This window comes from Argiope bruennichi, chromosome 1 (genome assembly GCF_947563725.1).
Source record: "Argiope bruennichi chromosome 1, qqArgBrue1.1, whole genome shotgun sequence".
NCBI classification, from domain to species: Eukaryota; Metazoa; Arthropoda; class Arachnida; order Araneae; family Araneidae; genus Argiope; species Argiope bruennichi.
Window position 1 is genome coordinate 38,834,632 of NC_079151.1, and position 20,459 is coordinate 38,855,090.

The 20,459-nt window shown below is 25.9% G+C and overlaps 1 protein-coding gene across 1 annotated transcript in view; it reads left to right on the forward strand.

Moving 5' to 3' along the window:
• Positions 1 to 20,459, forward strand: part of LOC129979194 (alanine--tRNA ligase, cytoplasmic-like) — a 37,680-nt gene that overhangs the window by 15,249 nt on the left and 1,972 nt on the right. The window contains exons 12-28 of the mRNA XM_056090695.1: positions 93 to 209; positions 1,977 to 2,114; positions 2,813 to 2,953; positions 5,136 to 5,218; positions 5,600 to 5,789; positions 7,165 to 7,218; positions 7,300 to 7,422; positions 8,287 to 8,404; positions 10,686 to 10,846; positions 12,054 to 12,170; positions 13,931 to 14,068; positions 15,175 to 15,315; positions 16,268 to 16,353; positions 16,452 to 16,641; positions 16,736 to 16,786; positions 19,001 to 19,120; positions 20,213 to 20,401. Of these exons, the coding sequence (XP_055946670.1) occupies positions 93 to 209; positions 1,977 to 2,114; positions 2,813 to 2,953; positions 5,136 to 5,218; positions 5,600 to 5,789; positions 7,165 to 7,218; positions 7,300 to 7,422; positions 8,287 to 8,404; positions 10,686 to 10,846; positions 12,054 to 12,170; positions 13,931 to 14,068; positions 15,175 to 15,315; positions 16,268 to 16,353; positions 16,452 to 16,641; positions 16,736 to 16,786; positions 19,001 to 19,120; positions 20,213 to 20,401 (2,157 nt within the window). The remainder of the gene's footprint in view (positions 1 to 92; positions 210 to 1,976; positions 2,115 to 2,812; positions 2,954 to 5,135; positions 5,219 to 5,599; positions 5,790 to 7,164; positions 7,219 to 7,299; positions 7,423 to 8,286; positions 8,405 to 10,685; positions 10,847 to 12,053; positions 12,171 to 13,930; positions 14,069 to 15,174; positions 15,316 to 16,267; positions 16,354 to 16,451; positions 16,642 to 16,735; positions 16,787 to 19,000; positions 19,121 to 20,212; positions 20,402 to 20,459) is intronic.

The window sequence follows — 20,459 nt, forward strand, 5'->3', positions numbered from 1 at the left end:
TTATTTTATTAAAGTGTACAATTAAAAATAAAATTAATTATGCTGTATGTATTTGTATTTAATGCTTATTATATTTTTTTTGTTTTACATAGGATTTTAATTTTCATGTTGATAATGTGACATCATCTCAAGGATATATTTTTCATCATGGGAGAGTAACAAAAGGGAAAATGACAAGCAATGCTGTGATTAATCTGGATGTGGACCAAGTAAGTAGATATCCTATACTCCAGAAGTTAAAATTTTAATTTCCTACTTAAAATATACATAGAATAGTTTAATTTATTTAAAAAGGAAACATGATTTACTTTATTTATTCTCATGTACACATATTCAAAACTACTTGTAAATTTTACATCCGTGCATTGCAATTTTAGAGTTTTCCCCAGTGCATAAGAAGAAAATGAATTCTTACCAGGTATCTATTAACTCACAAATAATATCATTCACAATTCATCATGCTGCTGTGGACCCATGAACAATTTGTTTGCTTTTAATAAACATTTAAAAGCAATAAGAAATGATTAAGCTCATTTTTATGTGTAGTGTATCATTTAACTAACAAAAATACTACAAACACATTAAGAATTACAAAATCTTGTAAATTGTACCTGTTGCAGAATCCTAAAATAATAATATAGTCTCGTATTGGTAAATGTAGAAATTTTTGTTATATTGATTCTATTTGCTATTGGAACATATTTTTTTTTCTCCCCCCAAATAAGAAACCAAGAAGGAAGAAGAGGGATGTGTGATCCCAAAAGGATAGATGAATGAATTTTTGATTCATTCAAAAAAAAGCATGTTTCAAGTACAAATTGAATCAACATTTAGAAAGGTTATCCTTTCTTTGAATAAAAATTCCTTCACTTACTAATTTAAGACCATATCATTACGTTTTGGTTTCTACATCAATCTTTGGTGCAATTCACTAGATTTTGCAAGTGTCGGTATCTGCAGTTATGCTAGTTAAATAACATAGTTAATAAAAATAAGCTTTATTGTTTCTGATAATTTTTTTAAATTTATCAAAAGCAAATACACTTTTCTTGGATCCGCAGCATCATGATGAATATTAAACTGGTAGATATCTACCAAAAGCTTCCTTTCTTAATATATAACTGAGTGCTTCACATTTCAAATCATCTATTTCTCACAAGTCATGATGTTGTATTATTTATTTGACAATATTTTTTCTTAATTTTTTTTTAAATATAAGGACTTGGTTATTGTTTTTATTTTAAAGTAAAGGGTTTTAGTTGAAATGTTAAACTGAAAGGTTTTAAGTATTCTATTTTCAGTACTGTTTAGGAAAAAAAATTTATGAAATGTTTACATTGATTAACAGGTGTTTTGTATTTTGTGGAACAATATGATAAAAAAAATAATTCTGATTGAATTTATATTTAGTATGTAATTAATGTTTTTGCATTGTAAAAAGATTTTGATAATAGTGGTATATAGATAAAAGCAAAATATTTATTTATTATTCTTTTTAATTAATTTTGTAGTAATATTTATTTACTGATAAATATTTTTTTCCCTTCATAATATAGCTTCAAAAATTTTTGATATTTGTTTAAAGATTTGTCAAAAATAAACAAATAATCTTATTCTCAAGAAATTTCTTAAATATATAACATAGATATTTTACAACATCACAAACGTTCTTTTAAAGTGAATATTGTTAGAACAACATCAACTTGTCAATGCTTTTCAAACACTTTATGCTACATTCAGTTATTTTATATATACAATATTATTCTTTCAGCTGTAGTAAATAACTTATCTATCAAACAAGGTTAATTGATTTAATTTAAAAAAATATTCTACTAATATTAACATTTTTCATTTATAAAAAATGTAGGTGAAAAAATCCAAGGGGGATGTAGGCAAGAATTCAAAGCTGGATAATAACTGCATCATTAATTAATGTATAAGTTATAGAAATATTATAATTTATATTGCTGTTTCAGAAACATCGTTTGTCTTGCTCTCAGAATCATACAGCTACTCATATTTTGAATGCTGCATTAAGAAAAATTCTTCCATATACAGCACAACGTTCATCTCATGCTGGTCCGTCTCATTTGAAGTATACCTTCAGTGCTAAGGTATTTATTATATATTTGTATTTTTTGCTTTAGCATTATATAACTTCTTGCAAATTCTCCTGTGTGTGTATATATATATATATATATACATCATATATTTTATGTCTACAGTTAAAATAGTGTTATGATTAAAAAATGAAGTAAAAAATCAAATTGGTATTTATTTAAAAGCTAAAAATGGCAACATAAACAATGTATAATATATAACTGACTGGCACTGCATTAGAATTAAATTTAATATGGTGAATGCAGATATTGCAACATGTTTTACTATAATTCTTTGAAATAGAATTTATTTTGCTATACAACTCAAATACCGTAAGACAGTAAGATGTTACATGCACTATTAGCCAAATTTAGAAAAAAATTTTGAATCAAGTTGACTTTCTGAATTATTTCTATTTACAAATTTTGAACAGAAAGGCAGAAACATATTTTACCTATGTGATTTCATTTACTATTGGAACCTTTGATGTATATAATTTTAAATGAATAAAAAGGGACAATTTAGATTTGGATTTTGTAAATTTTACACAATATTACAAGGACAAAAAGGAACAAAAGGCTTTGTAATTAAGAAAACAAAGTTACACATTTTCTTTATGTTTCTTTCAACAAAAATGTTTCCATTCTATTTTTGGATAAATTTATATTAAGTTATTAAAGTACTTATTTTATGATTTTTTTTTCTCCCTTAGGAATCTTTAACAGATCAGCAACTTGAAATTATTGAAGTATATGCCAATGATATGATACAGAAGAAACTGGATGTTTTCAGGAATGAAGTACCATTTGAGGAATTGCTGACTTATTCAAACACAATTTTACTGCGTGGTGAAGTAGTTGATTTATTTTTATATATTTTCCCTTTCTCCTTTCCTTTCATGTATTGATTGAGGAATTTAAATATAAGTAAAATGTATAACATTTAAATCACAGATAAATACTTGTGCTAGTATTATATTATATTAATCATTGGACATCCCTTTTATGTAGACTATATTGAGATTTTTATTTTAAAATATGTAATTTTGCTTCAGATTTTTTTTTTTTTTTTCTTAGTGGATGTATGTATTCAAAATTTTTATGTTGAAATATCATATTCCCTTGCTTTTTAGCTGAAAGCTTAGAAATAAATGTACAAATTAATAATTATTAATTATATCCAGTTATAAAAAGATTGTAGGTACATAATTCAGTGTATACTATATGTTTAATATACATATTAAGTATGAATTTTAAATGATACAAACATAATCAATGCTTTTAATATCCATAAATGTTCAAATGTCACTTAGATTAATATATCTAAATTATATTACTTATGGTACAAGATAAGCAATGAAAGACTCATTTGTGATAAAATGTTGCAACAACTAAAACAGCCAATGTAGGAATATTCCATTTTCTTGTTGCATCTTTTTTCTATATGGTAGAATTGAGGCAAACTCATTCAATAAAAATATCAAAGTTTTATATGCCCTCATTATATGATACAGTATCTGTCTTACATCTATATGAAATGTCCTTTGTTCATATAGTTGGCTTTCTTCAAAATAAAATTATTCAAATGAAATATTTAAATTTGATATTGCAAGGAGAAATGTTAAGCCTGATCACAAAAAGAAACTTTGAAATTGATTGTTAGGAGAAATATGGTGATAAAACTAATCCAAATGGCTAGTTTTTGAAAATATAAGGAATTGAATGAAGTAGATAAGAATTTTCCCATTACAGGGTTATTTACTGTAGTACAGAGAAGCAAAAATATATCTCATTATTCATATCTCATTCTGAAAATGTGCCAGGACTAATTTGATTTCATGTGTATTCAAAAAATGTCATTGCAAGTTTTTCATGGTTAAAGGAAATTTATGGCTCTTGATAATGCTATACTCATAAATACTTTCATGTTACTGGATTTGGCAAATCTCATGTGCAACAATTTACTGCTGATTCTTGTCGCATTCATTGTGTGTGTTTCCAACAGTAATCATTGCTACATTTTCAATCTTTTATAGTTTTACAGATTTTTAAATTTAACCCTGATTAGATAGAAAAATTTTCTGGTTCTTTGAAGTTTTTTCCAAAATCTACATAACATCAGTAGAACTACATACAGTTATTTCAAATTCTTTTGAGCATATTCTTATAATATTCTTGATTTTGCTGATTTGTAAAACACAGTCAAGCATTAAGAGTGCTGTTATGATCTTCAATGCTTCTGCAAAGGTTTTAGTACATTTTATAGGAAATCATATTTAAATAATTTATATGAAGTGATGTCTTCTTTTTTTTTTTCTGTTGATATTCTGTAAAATTTATAAAATTCATATCTAAATTTCATGTGTATGATTTATAGTTGTTTATATTATTTAGAATTCTTTAAAAAATTATTCTGTGGCTATTACTTATTATTGAATTGTGCAGTTATGATGGTCTGCTCATTGTGTCTTCTTTTTCATTATCATTTATTTTTGTAATTTCTTTTATATGATAAATTTTCTAGGGCCCTAATCAGCAGTGAGTATCACATGACCATTGCCCCCCCCCCCTTTTGAGCAAGGACATATAAATTTTAATAATTCATTATGGCTTACCTCTTTATTTTGATGATTCAGATTATGTTTGGTTTTAAGTGAATGATTAAAATTGAAATGAGAGGGAAAAGGGAAAGTGTTTGGTATTGGACTCTTTTGTTAGAATACTAAATAAATGTAACAATTGTTGGAACAGTCACCAAATTTATTTTTATGAAAATGATTTTATCTCTATGACTGAAAATCCTTTGAATTCTTCTTTATGATTTTCTTTTAAAAAGATGGAAAATGAAAAGTTAAATTTTTTGCATAAAATTCAATTAATTCTGCATTTTATTATTCATTTGAAGGAACAATTTAAATGTATTTTGATTTCAAAATGCAGCAAATAAATGCAATAAGAATTCTCTCTTGTCTGAATATTTTTACTCCTTTATGACAAATCAAATACTTTCAATACTTTTTTTTTCTTATTTGACAGGAATATCCAGAAACTGTTTCAGTTATATCCATTGGCAGTGCAGATTGTAAAGATGCTGTTTCTGTTGAACCTTGCTGTGGAACGTTAGTATTTATATATCTTTAATCATTATCCTATTTATATATCAAAATACAGTAGACTTTGTCTAATCTGGTACTTGTTAGTTTCTCGTTAGTTCGATGTTCCTTCTGAAATATGTTACATGATGTTGAACCATTCTTTCATGTTAAAATTTTAAATCTTGCCTCTTTCAGTAGATGATTTGTGTATTTAATGTACTCCAATTCAACAACTTAACATATTTTTAACTCGTTCCCCATACAAAAAAAGTATCATTGTGTAATTCAGTGATTTCTATATGACTATGTGGTCTGGACATTATAATCTGACAGATACCTTGTTCAGTGCATCTTTTATATACCATTTTCGCCTATACATTATACTAAAATATATTCTTTCTTTAGGCATGTGCATAATACAGCCGATATTGAAAGTTTCGTCCTTATCCCAGCAAAATCCCATGGTAGTGGAGTAAAAGTTTTGAGTGCTGTGACTGGAGATATTGCATCTGTTGTTAAAGGAAATGGAAAAAGTTTGTGTGCAAAGGTTTCAGATCTAAAACAAAAGATAAATGATGCTCTTGAAAAATCTAATGTAAGTTGATTAAAATTAATTTTTATACAAATAAGTTTAATTTTAACTATCCTTTTATATGCAAGAATATTTTAAATTAATTTAAATTTGCTTTATTTTATGATTAAAAAATAAATGTTTAAGTATATTTGTTGTATGGAGAACTTCAAAATATTTATACAAGTAAACTAGGTTAAAGAGGTTTCATCACAGATTTCAGTCTTTTTATTGATCTGTTTTGTACAGTTTTTCACCATCACAAACGTTGTTTAAATTGGATATTAAAGGCTTGCATACTGATTCCCAAACTAATATCAGAAAATTACAGATACAGTGGCAAAGCAAATCAGCATCATGTTTTAATTTAAGTTACAGCCAAGGAAATTTTTAAAAAAAATGAACAATTTCTTTTTATGAGAAAATTTTCAACCACTTGCAATGGGAGACAAGCTATGCATGTTGAGACGGTTTTATTACAGAATCACCAATGACATACTGCACATATCAGCAGACAATTGTCTCAGCAGTAAAAATGATATTCTTGACCCTCTGATTAAGATTGTTAATCATAATACCATTTTCAGGAGCACAGCCTTAGGTTGAAAATTAATTCTTTTAAAAGATATAAATCTTTCTTGGATTTCTATAATGTATTGGATACTTTGTGTGGTCTTTCTGTGAGTTACAATGGACTGTTTTGGCACTCATGGATTTTTTGCCACTATAGTTTGGTTAAGGTATTAAATTTGTCACAAAAAAACTATTGGAACTTTTGTGCAATCTTTCCATGCCTAATAATCAAAGATTTCAGCTAAAATGTTGGGGTAGAAAAAAATTAAATTAACATGAAATGGCTGCATTTAGAAATATTGCAGTCATTTTATAAGGTATTGGAATAATATTATAATTTGTCATGTCTGTATTAAAAAATTATTTTCCATATATAAAATAATATTATGTTTTTTATTAACTAAGAAGCCTACATGCATCTTATATGAAATGAGTAAAGTGATTAAAATATATCTTCATATTAATATTTTGCTTGATTAATATTTTATGAAAAATTTTAATGTTTTCTAAAATGTTTTTAATTTACATGAAATACCATCTGTAAGCTATCAATTTTACTTTTAGAAAATTAATGGGAAAAGTGAATATATGAAAAATTCCAATTCTTAGTTAATTAACAGAATGTCATAGTCTTGCCATTTTAATTGATTGTGAAATTTAAGTAATCTACTTTATATTAATTCATATTATTAGTTTAATAAACTATTTCAATTAATTATTTTTATAATTAGAAATATTTTAGTACATATGTTTGTGAATGATTCTCTTCATCTGTCAATCTCACTCAAATGTTTTTTTTTGTGTTTTTTTTTGTTTTTTTTTGTAGGTATCACTTGATACATATTTAGATTTATTGAAGCAAGTAAAAGCTCTCATCAAAGTAAGTTGCATTTCTATTTACTTTAAACTATAAAGAATGAATAAATTAACTATTATTTAATTCTGTATTCAAATATTACAGGAATGTCAAACAAAATATGATGCCCCTTTAAGAGATCTGAAGAAATCCGAAGCCATTTTGACTGATCTGAAATTACAGCTGAATGATTTTATCAATGCTTCTTCCAGAACTGATATGAACCTGGTAATTTGTATTTGTTTTAAATATTTTACTTGTTTTAAACTTTTAAATAAGGAGAAATGGTCATACTTTTATTAATTTGAATTGTTGGATTACTGCTATAAATGGAAAGTAATAGTGAAGGTAACTCTGTTCAAAATAATGAAGGGAAAAAAACATATGGAACATAGTGAACTATTTTATTCAGAACACCATTTTCTATGCTTTCATACTATATTAATTTGGAAAAAACTGTCTTTCTATGTTATGCAGTGTATTTCATCAAACTACATAACATGCAATTATTCTTCAACTGAATTAAGATTCAACCTATCAATATAGGGGCTGCAATTTGCCATCATAGTTATCAGTCATGAGAGAGCTTAGAAAATTTGAGGAGATTAGTGCTATATTATTTTTAAAATGTTATTCACAGAAACATACGGATTCACTTATTGTGCTGATTATGTGAATTCATTCTTCATAAATTATGTTCTGTGATTCATCTGGACCAATGACTATGTTCCCTACTTTTTGTAAGTAGTTATTTCATAACAAAATATTTAATTTTCTTATACAACAATAGGTTGGTTACATTAGTAATGGTACCATTGAAATTCTTTATCATTTCAAAAATGATAAAGAAAGTTTGATCAGTTTGTAATGTTTGAATGTTTGATCAGTGAAATAAAAATTGTTACCCTAAAACATATTTTCAATCTGGGGAAGCAAAATATATTGTCTTTTTATTTAGGATGCTTATGTGGCTTTAGTTAGACTTTGTATCTATATATTTGTTTGTGCTTTATTATGTAATAAATAATATTCTGCTATTTTATTTCATATGCATCTTAAATATAAATATAATATTCAACCTTTAATTTCAAGGATGCCTCTGGGATGCTAAATCAAGAGCACAAAGTTCATCCACAAGTTTTAAAGGATCTTAAAGCTAAGAAAATTCCACCTACAAATGATACTTTTAAATATGAATACTGGGATAAAGGTAATTATATTCATATCATTCATGCTTTCAATATTCATTAAAAAAACCACTGTTAATGGTGATTAGGGATTGCAATACCGGACCAAAATTTCAATACCGGTATTCGGTATTTGTTAGATCTGAATACCGGGATACCGGTTTTAATACCGGTATTAGAAATTTTAGAAAAATAAAGAAAACACAGATGTTTCTTTGTTTTATTTGCCAGTTTTATTAGAAAGGGTAAATATCACAACAAATAATTTGTAACTTATAAATTATAACAGTATATAAAGAATTACAAAAAAAGTAAAGGAACAACTTATTTATTTAAATCACAAAAAATTGTAAATATTACTATTTAGTCTGTGGTACTAAAACAAATTTTTGAAATGTGTTCTTAAAAAACATAATGCATCCATTGTACTGTCATTAAGTCTGAAAAGTAATTTTGTGCAAAAATTACTAGCTGTCAAAAACGCTCTTTCGGCATCTACGATAGTTAGTGGTACTGTTAGCAATGCGCGATATACTTTTTCCAAGTATTTACCTCTAAATCCCTCATCTTCAAATAAATCGATTTCTTATCGGATGGTTTTGGATATAGCTGATTTCTGTATTGTATTTTGGTTCGTTGAAATTTTCTTATTTATCGCAAATTCTAATTTTTGTTCAAGAGACAATTCCTTTTCAATATCGACATTAGTGTCATCATAATCTTCGATAACTGAATCGAATTCTTTTGAATGTGGATGGGTTTGTGGGTAAAATATTTTAAGAAAATTTACTGTAAACTTAATCAGGTATGAATTGGTTCTTTTCTTTTCTTCTTTTTCATTTTTAAAATCATTGTAATTATGTAAATACCATAAGACATTTTCTATTTCGATATGCCTTTCTTCTGTGCGATTTTTCAATGTAATATATAATCTTCAGATAGTGATGTATGCTGTTCTAGTATAATGTGTGCTGTTAGGAGTAAACGGTTCCAACGTGTTTTAAAATCTAGTATTAACATATATTCTGTTTTATTTTCAGTTAGTATGTATTTTAATAATATGTCTTTTATAAGGGAACGTTTAAATATCTTAACAATCTTTCGAACTTTATAAATTATAGGAAGCAATTCTTGATGGATTAATATTTCATCCTCATTAGCCATATCTTCTTCAACAATTATATTGTTATTATCTTCATTGTCAATATCACTCTCACTCTTACTCTCTTCAAAGTTGGAATCCGAAGTGTCTATATCCACAGTATTTGAATTCTTCTGTTCTTTATTTTTTTGGTATAATACATCTATTATTCCTAACTGAATTCCATGAGCATAGCAAAATTGCTGATTTGCACCAATCAACTTTCCAACTTTTTTCATAACTGTTGCTCCATCAATCATTATGGATACAATTTCTTCTTTCAGGGATAATCCATGTTTCGCTAATTTAGATTTAAGCAATTAATTAAGCCATTAATTAGTTAATTAATTTCGCTCGTTAGGGAGATATAAAAACAAAAACGTATACTATTTTGCTATGTTGGCGATCCCTGAACATATAGTGGAGACAATTTAAAAAATTTCTAGTAAATACCGAAAAACCGGTATTTAAACTTGTGAATACCGGTATTACAAAATTGTACAAATGGCTCAAAATACCGGTATTCGGTATCCCGGTATACCGGTATTGCAATCCCTAATGGTGATATAAAAATTAAAGGTTATTTACTATTTGTTACTGTTTTGAAGTGGTGACTAGCATTGTAGATTTATTTTCATTTATAAATTGCTACCTAGTGTTATTTAAATTTTTCTAAATTTATTATCAAGTTATAAAAATTGTCAATTTTTTTCTTTATGTTAATGTAACTTATCAATTCCAAAAGTGATATAATATTTGTGTAGGTTTCTTTGTGTTTACTATGATTACCCTCTAATTAAAGTGCAATTAAATAAATTTTCCCTTTAATCTGATTATATATATTAAATATCAAAGCACCTTTTAATATTTAAAAAATCTTAAGATGCTGTTTTATTCTCCCAAGTTATTTACATCTGTGTTTATTTTACCATACATTATTTGATATTTTACCTTCTTTTTTTAATTACTGCAGATGTTTTCTTTCATTGACATCGAATAAAAGATTTATGATTTTTATTTTGAGTAAGTCATGAAATGAAATCATGATCTTCATATTTTCTTTGGTCACATGAAAGCAGACAAACCATATTTTTTATGGCTGCTGTAACTTTTTTTTCCCTAGAATGTTTCATAAAATAATTTGTAGTATTTTTTAATGATAGGAGTAAAATCTATTTCTGCCAGAGTGGCTGCTGTTATTAGGGAGAATCAATTAGTAGATTGTGTTGAGAGAGGCTTAAATTGTCAACTGGTGTTAGACAAAACTAACTTTTATGCAGAAGGTAATGATCAGGCTTGTGATGAAGGGATAATAACCTGTGAGGTAAGTGGTTTATTTAACATAAATTATATTTTAATGATAATTTTTTCCCCTTTATTCCTGAAACATTTCAAAATTCATTATTTTTTTTTTTTATTCAGAAGGTTAATCATTTAGAGAATGAATATTAAAGATTTCAAACAACATGATGAATTTTCACTCATTTCTAATGCATTTTATAAAAAATTAAAATTGCTCAAAAATATTTTAAATTTTGGCAATTATGTATTTAAAACAATATAGGTCTTTTCCTAGAATATTATTTAACATTTGAGAAAAAATAATTTGTAACATTTTTAAAGAAACTTTCTATTAATGAATTACAAATTATAATTTTTTTATTATTTAAAGCTTAAGTTATTCATTACCAGATTCTTCATATATATAAATATCCTTATTTTCTTGATATGTTACAAATAGGTTAGAAGATCCAAATAATTGTTCTGGTGTGTTAAATCATATTCTTATCTAATATCATTTTAATATGCTCAAAAATGACTGTTTTTCTAGTTTGCCATCAAGCAATCATCATTATCAGTCAGTGGCCAGTTATAATTTGAGAAAATCTGTAGAATTAAAAAAAAAAAGAAAAAGAACATTTTAACAGGCGACTTGTAGTATTTGTAGATGCAAATTGTTTTATGATTTATTCTGATAAAGAATTTATACCAAATGTTCTCTTTGCAGAGATTCATTTTAAAAGTAAACTGAAATTCCTTTCTTGTATAATCAGTAATTACTGGTTACTGAAAATAGCATTGTTATTATTTTGTGTGTGTATACTCCATAAGATATTTGAGTGCAATGAGAAATAAAACCACTGATCATCTTCTCAGTACTTGCTCCCCTCTCCCATTGCTCAAGATCATTACATCCATACTCATCTCTCATATATAAAATATCATTAAATTATTTACAGTGAGTCAAATAAAATGATAATATGTAAGACTGATTAACTTCAAATTCCCAGATATTACAGTGTTTGTTCTTAGTTTCCATACATTATTTCTCAAAATTAAATATGTGTTAAATAATTTTACCACTTTTACTAAATAAATATAGCAAATTTTTTGTAATAAAGTAAGGGCTCTTTATTAAAACTATTTTATTCTTATTATTTTCCTGTTTTCATGCAATATGATCTGGGCCAATTTTAAAAACATTAAGTTGCATACACATTTGTTTGCAATGTAATATTTCTGTTTTTCAGGATTTTGTTATTAAAGTTAACAAAGTTTATGAAGTCAATGGATATGTTTTCCATGATGGCTATGTTGAAGAAGGAAATGCTGTTGCTAATAAAATAGTTGAATTAGCTATAAATGAAGTAAGTATCTGGTTATTAGAATTTAAAATTTATAATTACAATAATTACATTTTATATTTATATGTATAGAAACACTTATATGAAAAACATATCTTCGCTGTTTATTAAAATGTGTTATGTCAACTTTTATTACATGTTATTTATGGAAAGCATTTATATAGATTAACTACACATGCATTCAAATTATTGCAAAAGTGTGTTTTTTAATTACATTTGGCATTTTTTCAGTATATTTATATATGATCAGGGAAAAAAGTCAATTTTCATAAACTTTAAAGGATGATTTCATAGATTATAAAAATTCACAGGCATGACTTATATGTAGGAACTGTGGAAGAGCATATCCTCGGTGTATAAATTTAATCATTTAGTTTTGGTTGCAGTATCTGTATCTGTCAGTAATTTTCTTTCCATGCTTTTCCATAATAGAATGAAAAGCATGATTTTTTTTTTCTAATATTTAATGTTTAGTAAAATTTTCAGGTTTCTCTTGGTATTGTATTTTTTTAGTGCTCTGTTGAGCATACTCATTTAAAGTATAGTTTTGTTTGTTTTTCCAGTATACCTTTCATCTAAAAAAACTACAGTCAACAACACGAAAAGAGTGCAAATCTTATATAATAGATTTTAAACTTTTTTTTTTTTTTTCAATTTCTACCCATAATAAAGGAGAATATGAGTGTTGGTATTTTACAAATTAGATTGTTTGACATAAAACTATTAAATTTTGCTCAGATATTTTTTAAGAGATAAAAATATGCACCATATGGGATTTTTAAAAATAATTTTAAATGAAGATTTGTTCTTTTTTTCATAGCTTCCAAAAATATTTTTGCACAATTTAAAAAAAATTTATGTCAGCAATTTAGTTTTTGTAGCTCTTTTACCTTTGAATTTAGAAAAATATTTTTTTATTTTTGCTGCGAAATTCAAGGTATTTTACCTTGTCGAGAGCTGCATAGTTTATGTAAGAATTAAGGAAGTGAAGTAGGTTTTTAATACTAATACTTAATATTATTTTTATTTGTTTATACTCAGTCATAATTTTTTATTCATAATGTCTTTAAAGTTTTGACAAGATGTTTATTTACAATAATTACAACTTTCAAATTATCATAATTAAAAATGGAATAATTGTAAGTTGTAGCAAAAATCAGTTGTTGCAAAGGTTTGTAAATTACAGTGTTTTGAAGACATTTCACCTTTGAAATAACATTAATATTGAGAATTTCTACTATTTTCATCAACTTTGGGAGATTCACTAATTTTTATGATTCTTTTACAAAAAGTTCAAAAATGTATAAATCAAGCATTAAAACGTGATGGTTGAATTTGAAATGCATTTTATTATTGATTCAAGTCGTGAAAGTTCGAATTGCAGGCAGAGAGATATATATACCAATATTTTTGTATTTTATTGCTGGAATATTTTTTTGGAAGATGGAATTCGGATATTTCAGAATATTTTTATACATAGAATAGTGACCATTATTCTCAAGGAGTAAAATAAAGATTTTTATAGATAAACTATTGATAAAATTGAAAACTTGGAATATAAAGTGATAGCAATCATTTTTAGAATAAAAGAAAATTTAGTCCTCCCCTCCCCCCCCCCCATCTCAGAAGCACATATCATTGACTGGGTGCATGAGTTGATAATTCAAAATGTGATCTGTGAGTTAAATTATCACTTTTTTTTTTAAGATAATGGTTTATTTTTTGATAACACATTCTAATATGTTTTGATTTTTCTCTTTTAGGAGCATCGGTTAGCTTGTTCTCAAAATCACACAGCTCTTCATTTATTAAGTAAAGCCATGAAAAATGTATTACCATATTTCTTTCCTCTTTCTGCAAATGCAGGGCCAAAGGATCTGTCTCTTTATTTTACTTCTAAGGTAAAAAGGAAAAAAAAAAAATAACTCTGTATGCTTTATTTAATTTGATATCTATCATAGTAAGATCATATGAAATTTTGAATTCTGTTTTGTACACATATTTAAGTGAAGAATGTATGCGTTTCTACATTTATAATGGATTTTTAAACTAATGATAATTGCATAATTACTTAATTTGTCTGTAAATATTCATTATTGGCCTTATGTCATCAATATAACATAACTTTTAAAATCAAATTTTAAACATAATGTTTTAAATCCAATGAAAGAATATTATTTATTTTCTTAACTATGCCAAATTATAATTTGTTAATTATATAAAGTGTATCAAAAGAAATGACCTTATTTCAAATCTCTGCTGGGTAACAGACAGTGAATGTGAAAGATATTACTTCAAGAAGTAATACATTTAAGTTTTGAATGTTAAATTCGCAGATATTCAATGCATAATTCTTTTGTTTTACTGCATTCACCAAGAATATAATGCAGGTTTTTTTCCAAACATTTTTGTTACATTTACTTGTTGATTTTAACAGTAACTGACATGACACTTGCATTTTTATCAATAAAGGCTATTAAAACATGAAGACAAAACACGTGATTTTTCTTTGTTATCTGTGTGACCAATCTACTGATATAAAAATAATACCTTCATGTTCAAAGATTGCCATTGATTTGAAAGCATATATTAAAGCTGCTATTATCAGTATTAATTGAGTCATGCTGCAGAATGTTTGGAAAAAAAGATTATATATTGAACATTTTAGATGCTTGAATTTAAAATTTGAATATTTACCTCTTGAAACATATATTTTTTGTAAATATAATAACATTGCTCAGTGAAATTTGAAATAAGATAATTCATTTTGATCCTTCTATATATTTTACACATGGGCTCATGCAAAATGATATTTTACATGCATTAATCTATGTTAAAAAATAATTGTATTTGATTACTTACTGTAAATTTTAAAAATAGGATTTTTGTTAAATTATTGATATATGCAATAGGATCTTTTTCTCTAAATGAAGCTTGCTTTGATGCTGAATTATTTTTAATGTTATTATACATTAAAATGCTTTAAATAAATTCCTATTTTCTTTAGGGTAGTATTAGTGATGATCAATTGAGAATTATTGAAAAGAATGTGCAAGAAAGTATTCAAGCTAAACTTGATGTTTCTCAGTCTAAAATGCCTGTTGAGTCTTTGAAAGAAGTGCCACCTTGTAAAGCTGCTCTTATCAAAGTAAGTATTTATTTAATTTTAAAAAAATAACACCATAAACTGTTTAAAAGTAGATAAAAATTAAATTATCCTTGTTAAGGATAAATCATATAAATATGTTTTTCTCTACTATGAGGAATTTTTATCTATTCCCTTTTTTTCTGTTGAGAATACATCTCAAATACAAAATCTGATGACCATGTTTTTTAAATGTAGATATATGCTCAATAAATGAGGAATTGGGTGAATCTATACATTCATTATGTGTAATAACTAATAGGAGTGTTCAATGCTTTACTTTCTTGTATACTCCCATAATGTGGTAGATTTAATATTTCATTATGCAATGAAAAAAAATTATTATATATTTTGAATCCTCTGTATTTCAACCAACTAGGTCCAAAATATGATATAGACATACAATTTTGGTACCAAAATTATATATGTGTTATTATATGTACCTCTGCAATGTTAGACAAATTAAGAGACATTTAATCCATGAATGGATTTCATCTAAAATTTGATACTGATTTAAAGTTCTGGTAATTAAGCCATGTGTTAAATTTCTTTGAGAAAAGTATTGCCTATTGATACACATTGCGAATGTAAACAAAGTTTTATTCATCTGGTTGGTTGCAATTTTTGAATTGTGCCTACATGCTCATGGGTGATGAGTTAGTCATCAAAATTTGTTTGAGGGAATTAGTTCAAAATTTGATACAGATTTCTAATTTTGCCATTAAGAGCATGTATTCACATTTTTTTTTTTACTTTTTATGTTTATGGTATTTCCTTTTTGAATAAGAAAATGATTCAATTTTTCTTATAGATGCATATGGTGAGAATGCTTGTTCTTTCTGCATATTTAATGGAATCCATTTTGTTAGAAATTTAGCTCTAGAATTAGTTCACAAGCTATTTTTATAAAAGTGAAATATTAACCAAGTAATGAGTGATTCATCTGTTTCTTTAGGAATTTGAGGAGCTTGTTCCTGTTGTTACAATTGGTAAATCTGATGATACCAGTGCTCTCAAATCTATTGAACCTTGCTGTGGCACGTAAGTGGTTTCTTTCTATCGTTAAAATTATGAAGTGTAAAAGATGTATTGTATATTCTTTTAATAAAAAAATTATTAATTTATTAAATTCATTTCAGTCATGTGAAATCAACTGCAGACGTTGGTTCTTTTATTATTATTTCTCAGAAGAATACTAAAAACAAAGAAAGGGTTATCCGAGCAGTGACTGGCAAGCAAGCATTAGCTGTTGAAAGAGATGGTCAGATTTATGATAAAGATCTTTCAGAATTGGAAGAACGGGTTTTAGCATGTTTAAAGAAACCAAAGGTTTGTCTCTTTTCAGACTAATTTATAATTTCGGAAAAAAATTTCATTTTTTAGTTTTTTTTCCATTTAATTTATTCTAACTTATTTTATTTAGAGAGATGTATTAGAATTATGGGATTGCTTAAGAGAAGTTAAAGAAGCAAAAGTAAGTTTTATCATTTCATACATAGAATAAATTCTAGTAGTATTTAGTTTTCATGACATTTACTAAAAAAGACAAATTAAAGGTTAGAAAATTGAGTTCGAGCTGAGGTTTAGTATTTCTTTTTCACTTATTAGGATATTAAAGCATATTAGTCAGCCAGTTCTAAGAAAACGTTTTTTTTGAACTTTCAACATCATTAATTGCTGTTGACCAGGTGTAAAGCAGCATGGATAGTTCTGCACCTCTGTGTAGGCAGGCTTTGATCCTTCATGGAGAGTTTTATTAACAATTTAGACACATAAAATAGCAGCAAATCATTTGAATCATACCTTATTAGACCTTATTACCGAAGTGCCCTTAATAGTACATTGTATAATAGTGCATATCTTATTAACACAAAGTTTGTAATTGATACTTGATATTATTACAATATCTTTAAAAAATTCTATGGCATTCAGAATATTTAACAGCATTCTGAAAATCTTTTGCTTATAGGGTGGTCAAACTATAGTTTTTAAATGGAATAATAAATACAACTTTATGGTAATAAATAATAATTATGGTCACTTTCGTTTGAAATAAATGTGTAATTTTTAATTCATAACTTTTTCTACATATATTAGTTTTAATTGCATTCAGAAACTAGAGTTATTATAAAAACGTTTTGACTTCTTGCACAATTATTAATAATTGTAGGTATTTAGGAGACCTACCAGAAAATAAACTTCAGATTTTGGAGCACTTGCCTATTCAAAAATATTATTACAGACTAATAGTTGCTCTTTGTTCCATGTATGTTTGCAAATGGTTCCTTGAATTTAAAATGAAATTTTGTTACTATTTTAAGCTAGTAATTTAAAAGTAAATGTTAGCAATAATAGTAACAATTATTATTTTTAGCCTACAATTATTTATTTCAAAACATACAAAAAAATAGTGTCAATCCATACATGATGGTACCCTGACCAACTGATTGCTGCATACTGCTTTGCCGTTGACTACAGATGACAACTTTCTAGTGTATTTCTGGGATAATAATTTGAAGGGAGAGATTGATTGGTTATTATGAATTAATATACTTTTAGGATATTCACTAATTAAAATATTGTTATAACCTAATCTCATCCCCAAGTGACTTTCCTAACTCATACCCTCTCTTTGTAAAATGAAGAGTGAAGTAATAGACGATATAAATAATATATTCTATTGTTTTTAATCAAAACACTTTAAAATTAAACTTTGACTTTTAAGTCAAAAAGTATAAAATTACTAACGAACATGATCTTATTTAGAAAGAATTTTCTTTTATTTAAATTTTGTAATAATTCTAAACAGTTTTAACAACTATTTAGTCCTCTAATTATACTAATAAAATAGTTTCAAAACTAAAATGTAACTCTCAATAATTCAAACAAATCACCAATTTTTTTTATAGTGATTCATTACCATTATATAAAATGTATGTCAATAGCTTCCATGAAGCTGTTCAACCAGATCTCTATGCCTGAGGAAATTTTAAAGATTCTTATTTAGAAATCTTTAAAAATTATCCTTCCATTAAGGAATCTTATACCTCTGTGGAAGAACATGATTTTCTAGTTAATGATCTTGAAATTATCTGTTATTGAGAATACTTTTAAAAAAATTTAAAGCAACATATTGTATCAATTTTAAAGATAATCAAACAACTGAAAAAGGTTAGCGACTTATTTATCCTCAATAATATGGTAAAGTAAGGAACTATTAAGATTTGAATCTTGTTTTGAAATATGACAGCAATGAAGACTCGAAGATACTCTGTGAAAGCATATGTGATGAATGTTTTTTAAAAATTCACTAAACAGAAAAGATAATTTCTGAAAAAAAAAAAAAGTCATCCTGATGTTACTTTTAAGAAAGAGTTTTGTCTTTTTGGTATTAATATAAGCTTTATTTTGTATTAATTATAATCATTGCTAATATTAATAATCAATCCTATTCACTGTAATGTATCTTCTAATAAATAATATATTTATAGGAGTATGTTTGAAATATATTTATCTATTTGCATTTCATGCTTTACTATATCTATCAAAAATTGAAAAAAATACAAAATTATAATATGTGCTGGTTATCACCATTAATTAGAAACAGGTTCTTTTATATATTTTTGCATTGCAGAAATTACATACACCATTTTTAAAACAAATGTTTTTTATATAAAATGTTCTACAGGTATATCATGAAACAGAATTGCCTTTACTTCTCTTTCGAGAGCATCAAGCAAAATTGACTGAGCTTACAAAACAATTGACAAAGGCCACAGATGACTTTGTACAAAATGGGTTTAGAGAGGTAAAAACTAACATTTGATTGTTATTTTTATTAAAATTATTCCTTTTTGCATGCTTCATTGCATTTATTGATTTACAAATAGGTTAGCTGAGAATATGGAAGAAATCATTCTTAATTTCAGAATCAAATTTTTAATAGCTTATATTATAATTCAAGTTTAATAAAAATACATATTGAATGGTAATGAAACAGGATTGTTTTAGCGTTTATATTGTTATTTATTCTATATCCACCTCAAATAGTCACATTTCTTTTGAACTAAATGGATTAAAGTTTACAGAAAATGTAATTTTTTCCCATCTAATGACATAATATCAATTCACATAAATAATGATTACTGTATTGTAAAAGAATGCATTAAAGGTACATTTAAAAAGAATTATTATGATTTAAAAATTATTCCTCTTCAAAGATTTTTTTTTTTTTTACAGTACTTACAAAATTTGTCCCAATTCTTGATGCCCTTATTGAATTGATTTTTTAGTGGTGCCCTATGGCAATTCCAAGTAATTTTTGTAAAATTTAAATAAAATACTTATTTTTGTGGAATAGATTATTGCAGTCAATTGGGTGAAAGAACCTATTAGTTGCTTTCTATTTATTAAATCACAAAATTAAACTAAACTACCTATCTTAAGCACATCTACTTTTATTTCCTTTTCAGTATTGATTTTTATGTCAACAACTTTACACAAATAAGAAATATCAAATGGATTTAAAATTCTCAGACCTTTAGCACTTATTAAAATTATAAATGCACTAGTGATGCACTATTTTGGAATCATTGATCTAATGAAAGAATAGATTATCAATTAGACATGTATAATAGAATGTTTTATTAGCATATAGTCTATCATCCTATTTATCCATTTTTCACATTAATAATATCACCAACATAAACTAATATATACCTTTATTTCATTTCTATAATTAAATCATCCTTGGTCTTATGTTGCAAGAATTAAGACAAGATTTGTCAATTCTTAAAAAATTAGTTGCTAAATTTTAAACACAATCTGTACTGAGTAATAAGTTTATGAATTATATATATATTTTTAATAAAATTAATATAATGATGCTTTCTATATATAGGTTAAAGATGAAATAGAGGATGTTTTAAAAAAGTTCTCTGATAAAAAATTCATTATTTATCATTTATCATCCATTGGAGATGGAAAGAAAATCATAAACTATGCCATTGAAAAGTCAACAGAAAAACCTGCTCTCTATTTTGCAAAGGATGGACATAAGTCAGTTGTCTGTTCCTGTTCTGTACCAAAGGTAATATAAATTTTAACTATCAAAATTGTATAAAACAGCTAAGTTGATACTTTTATAC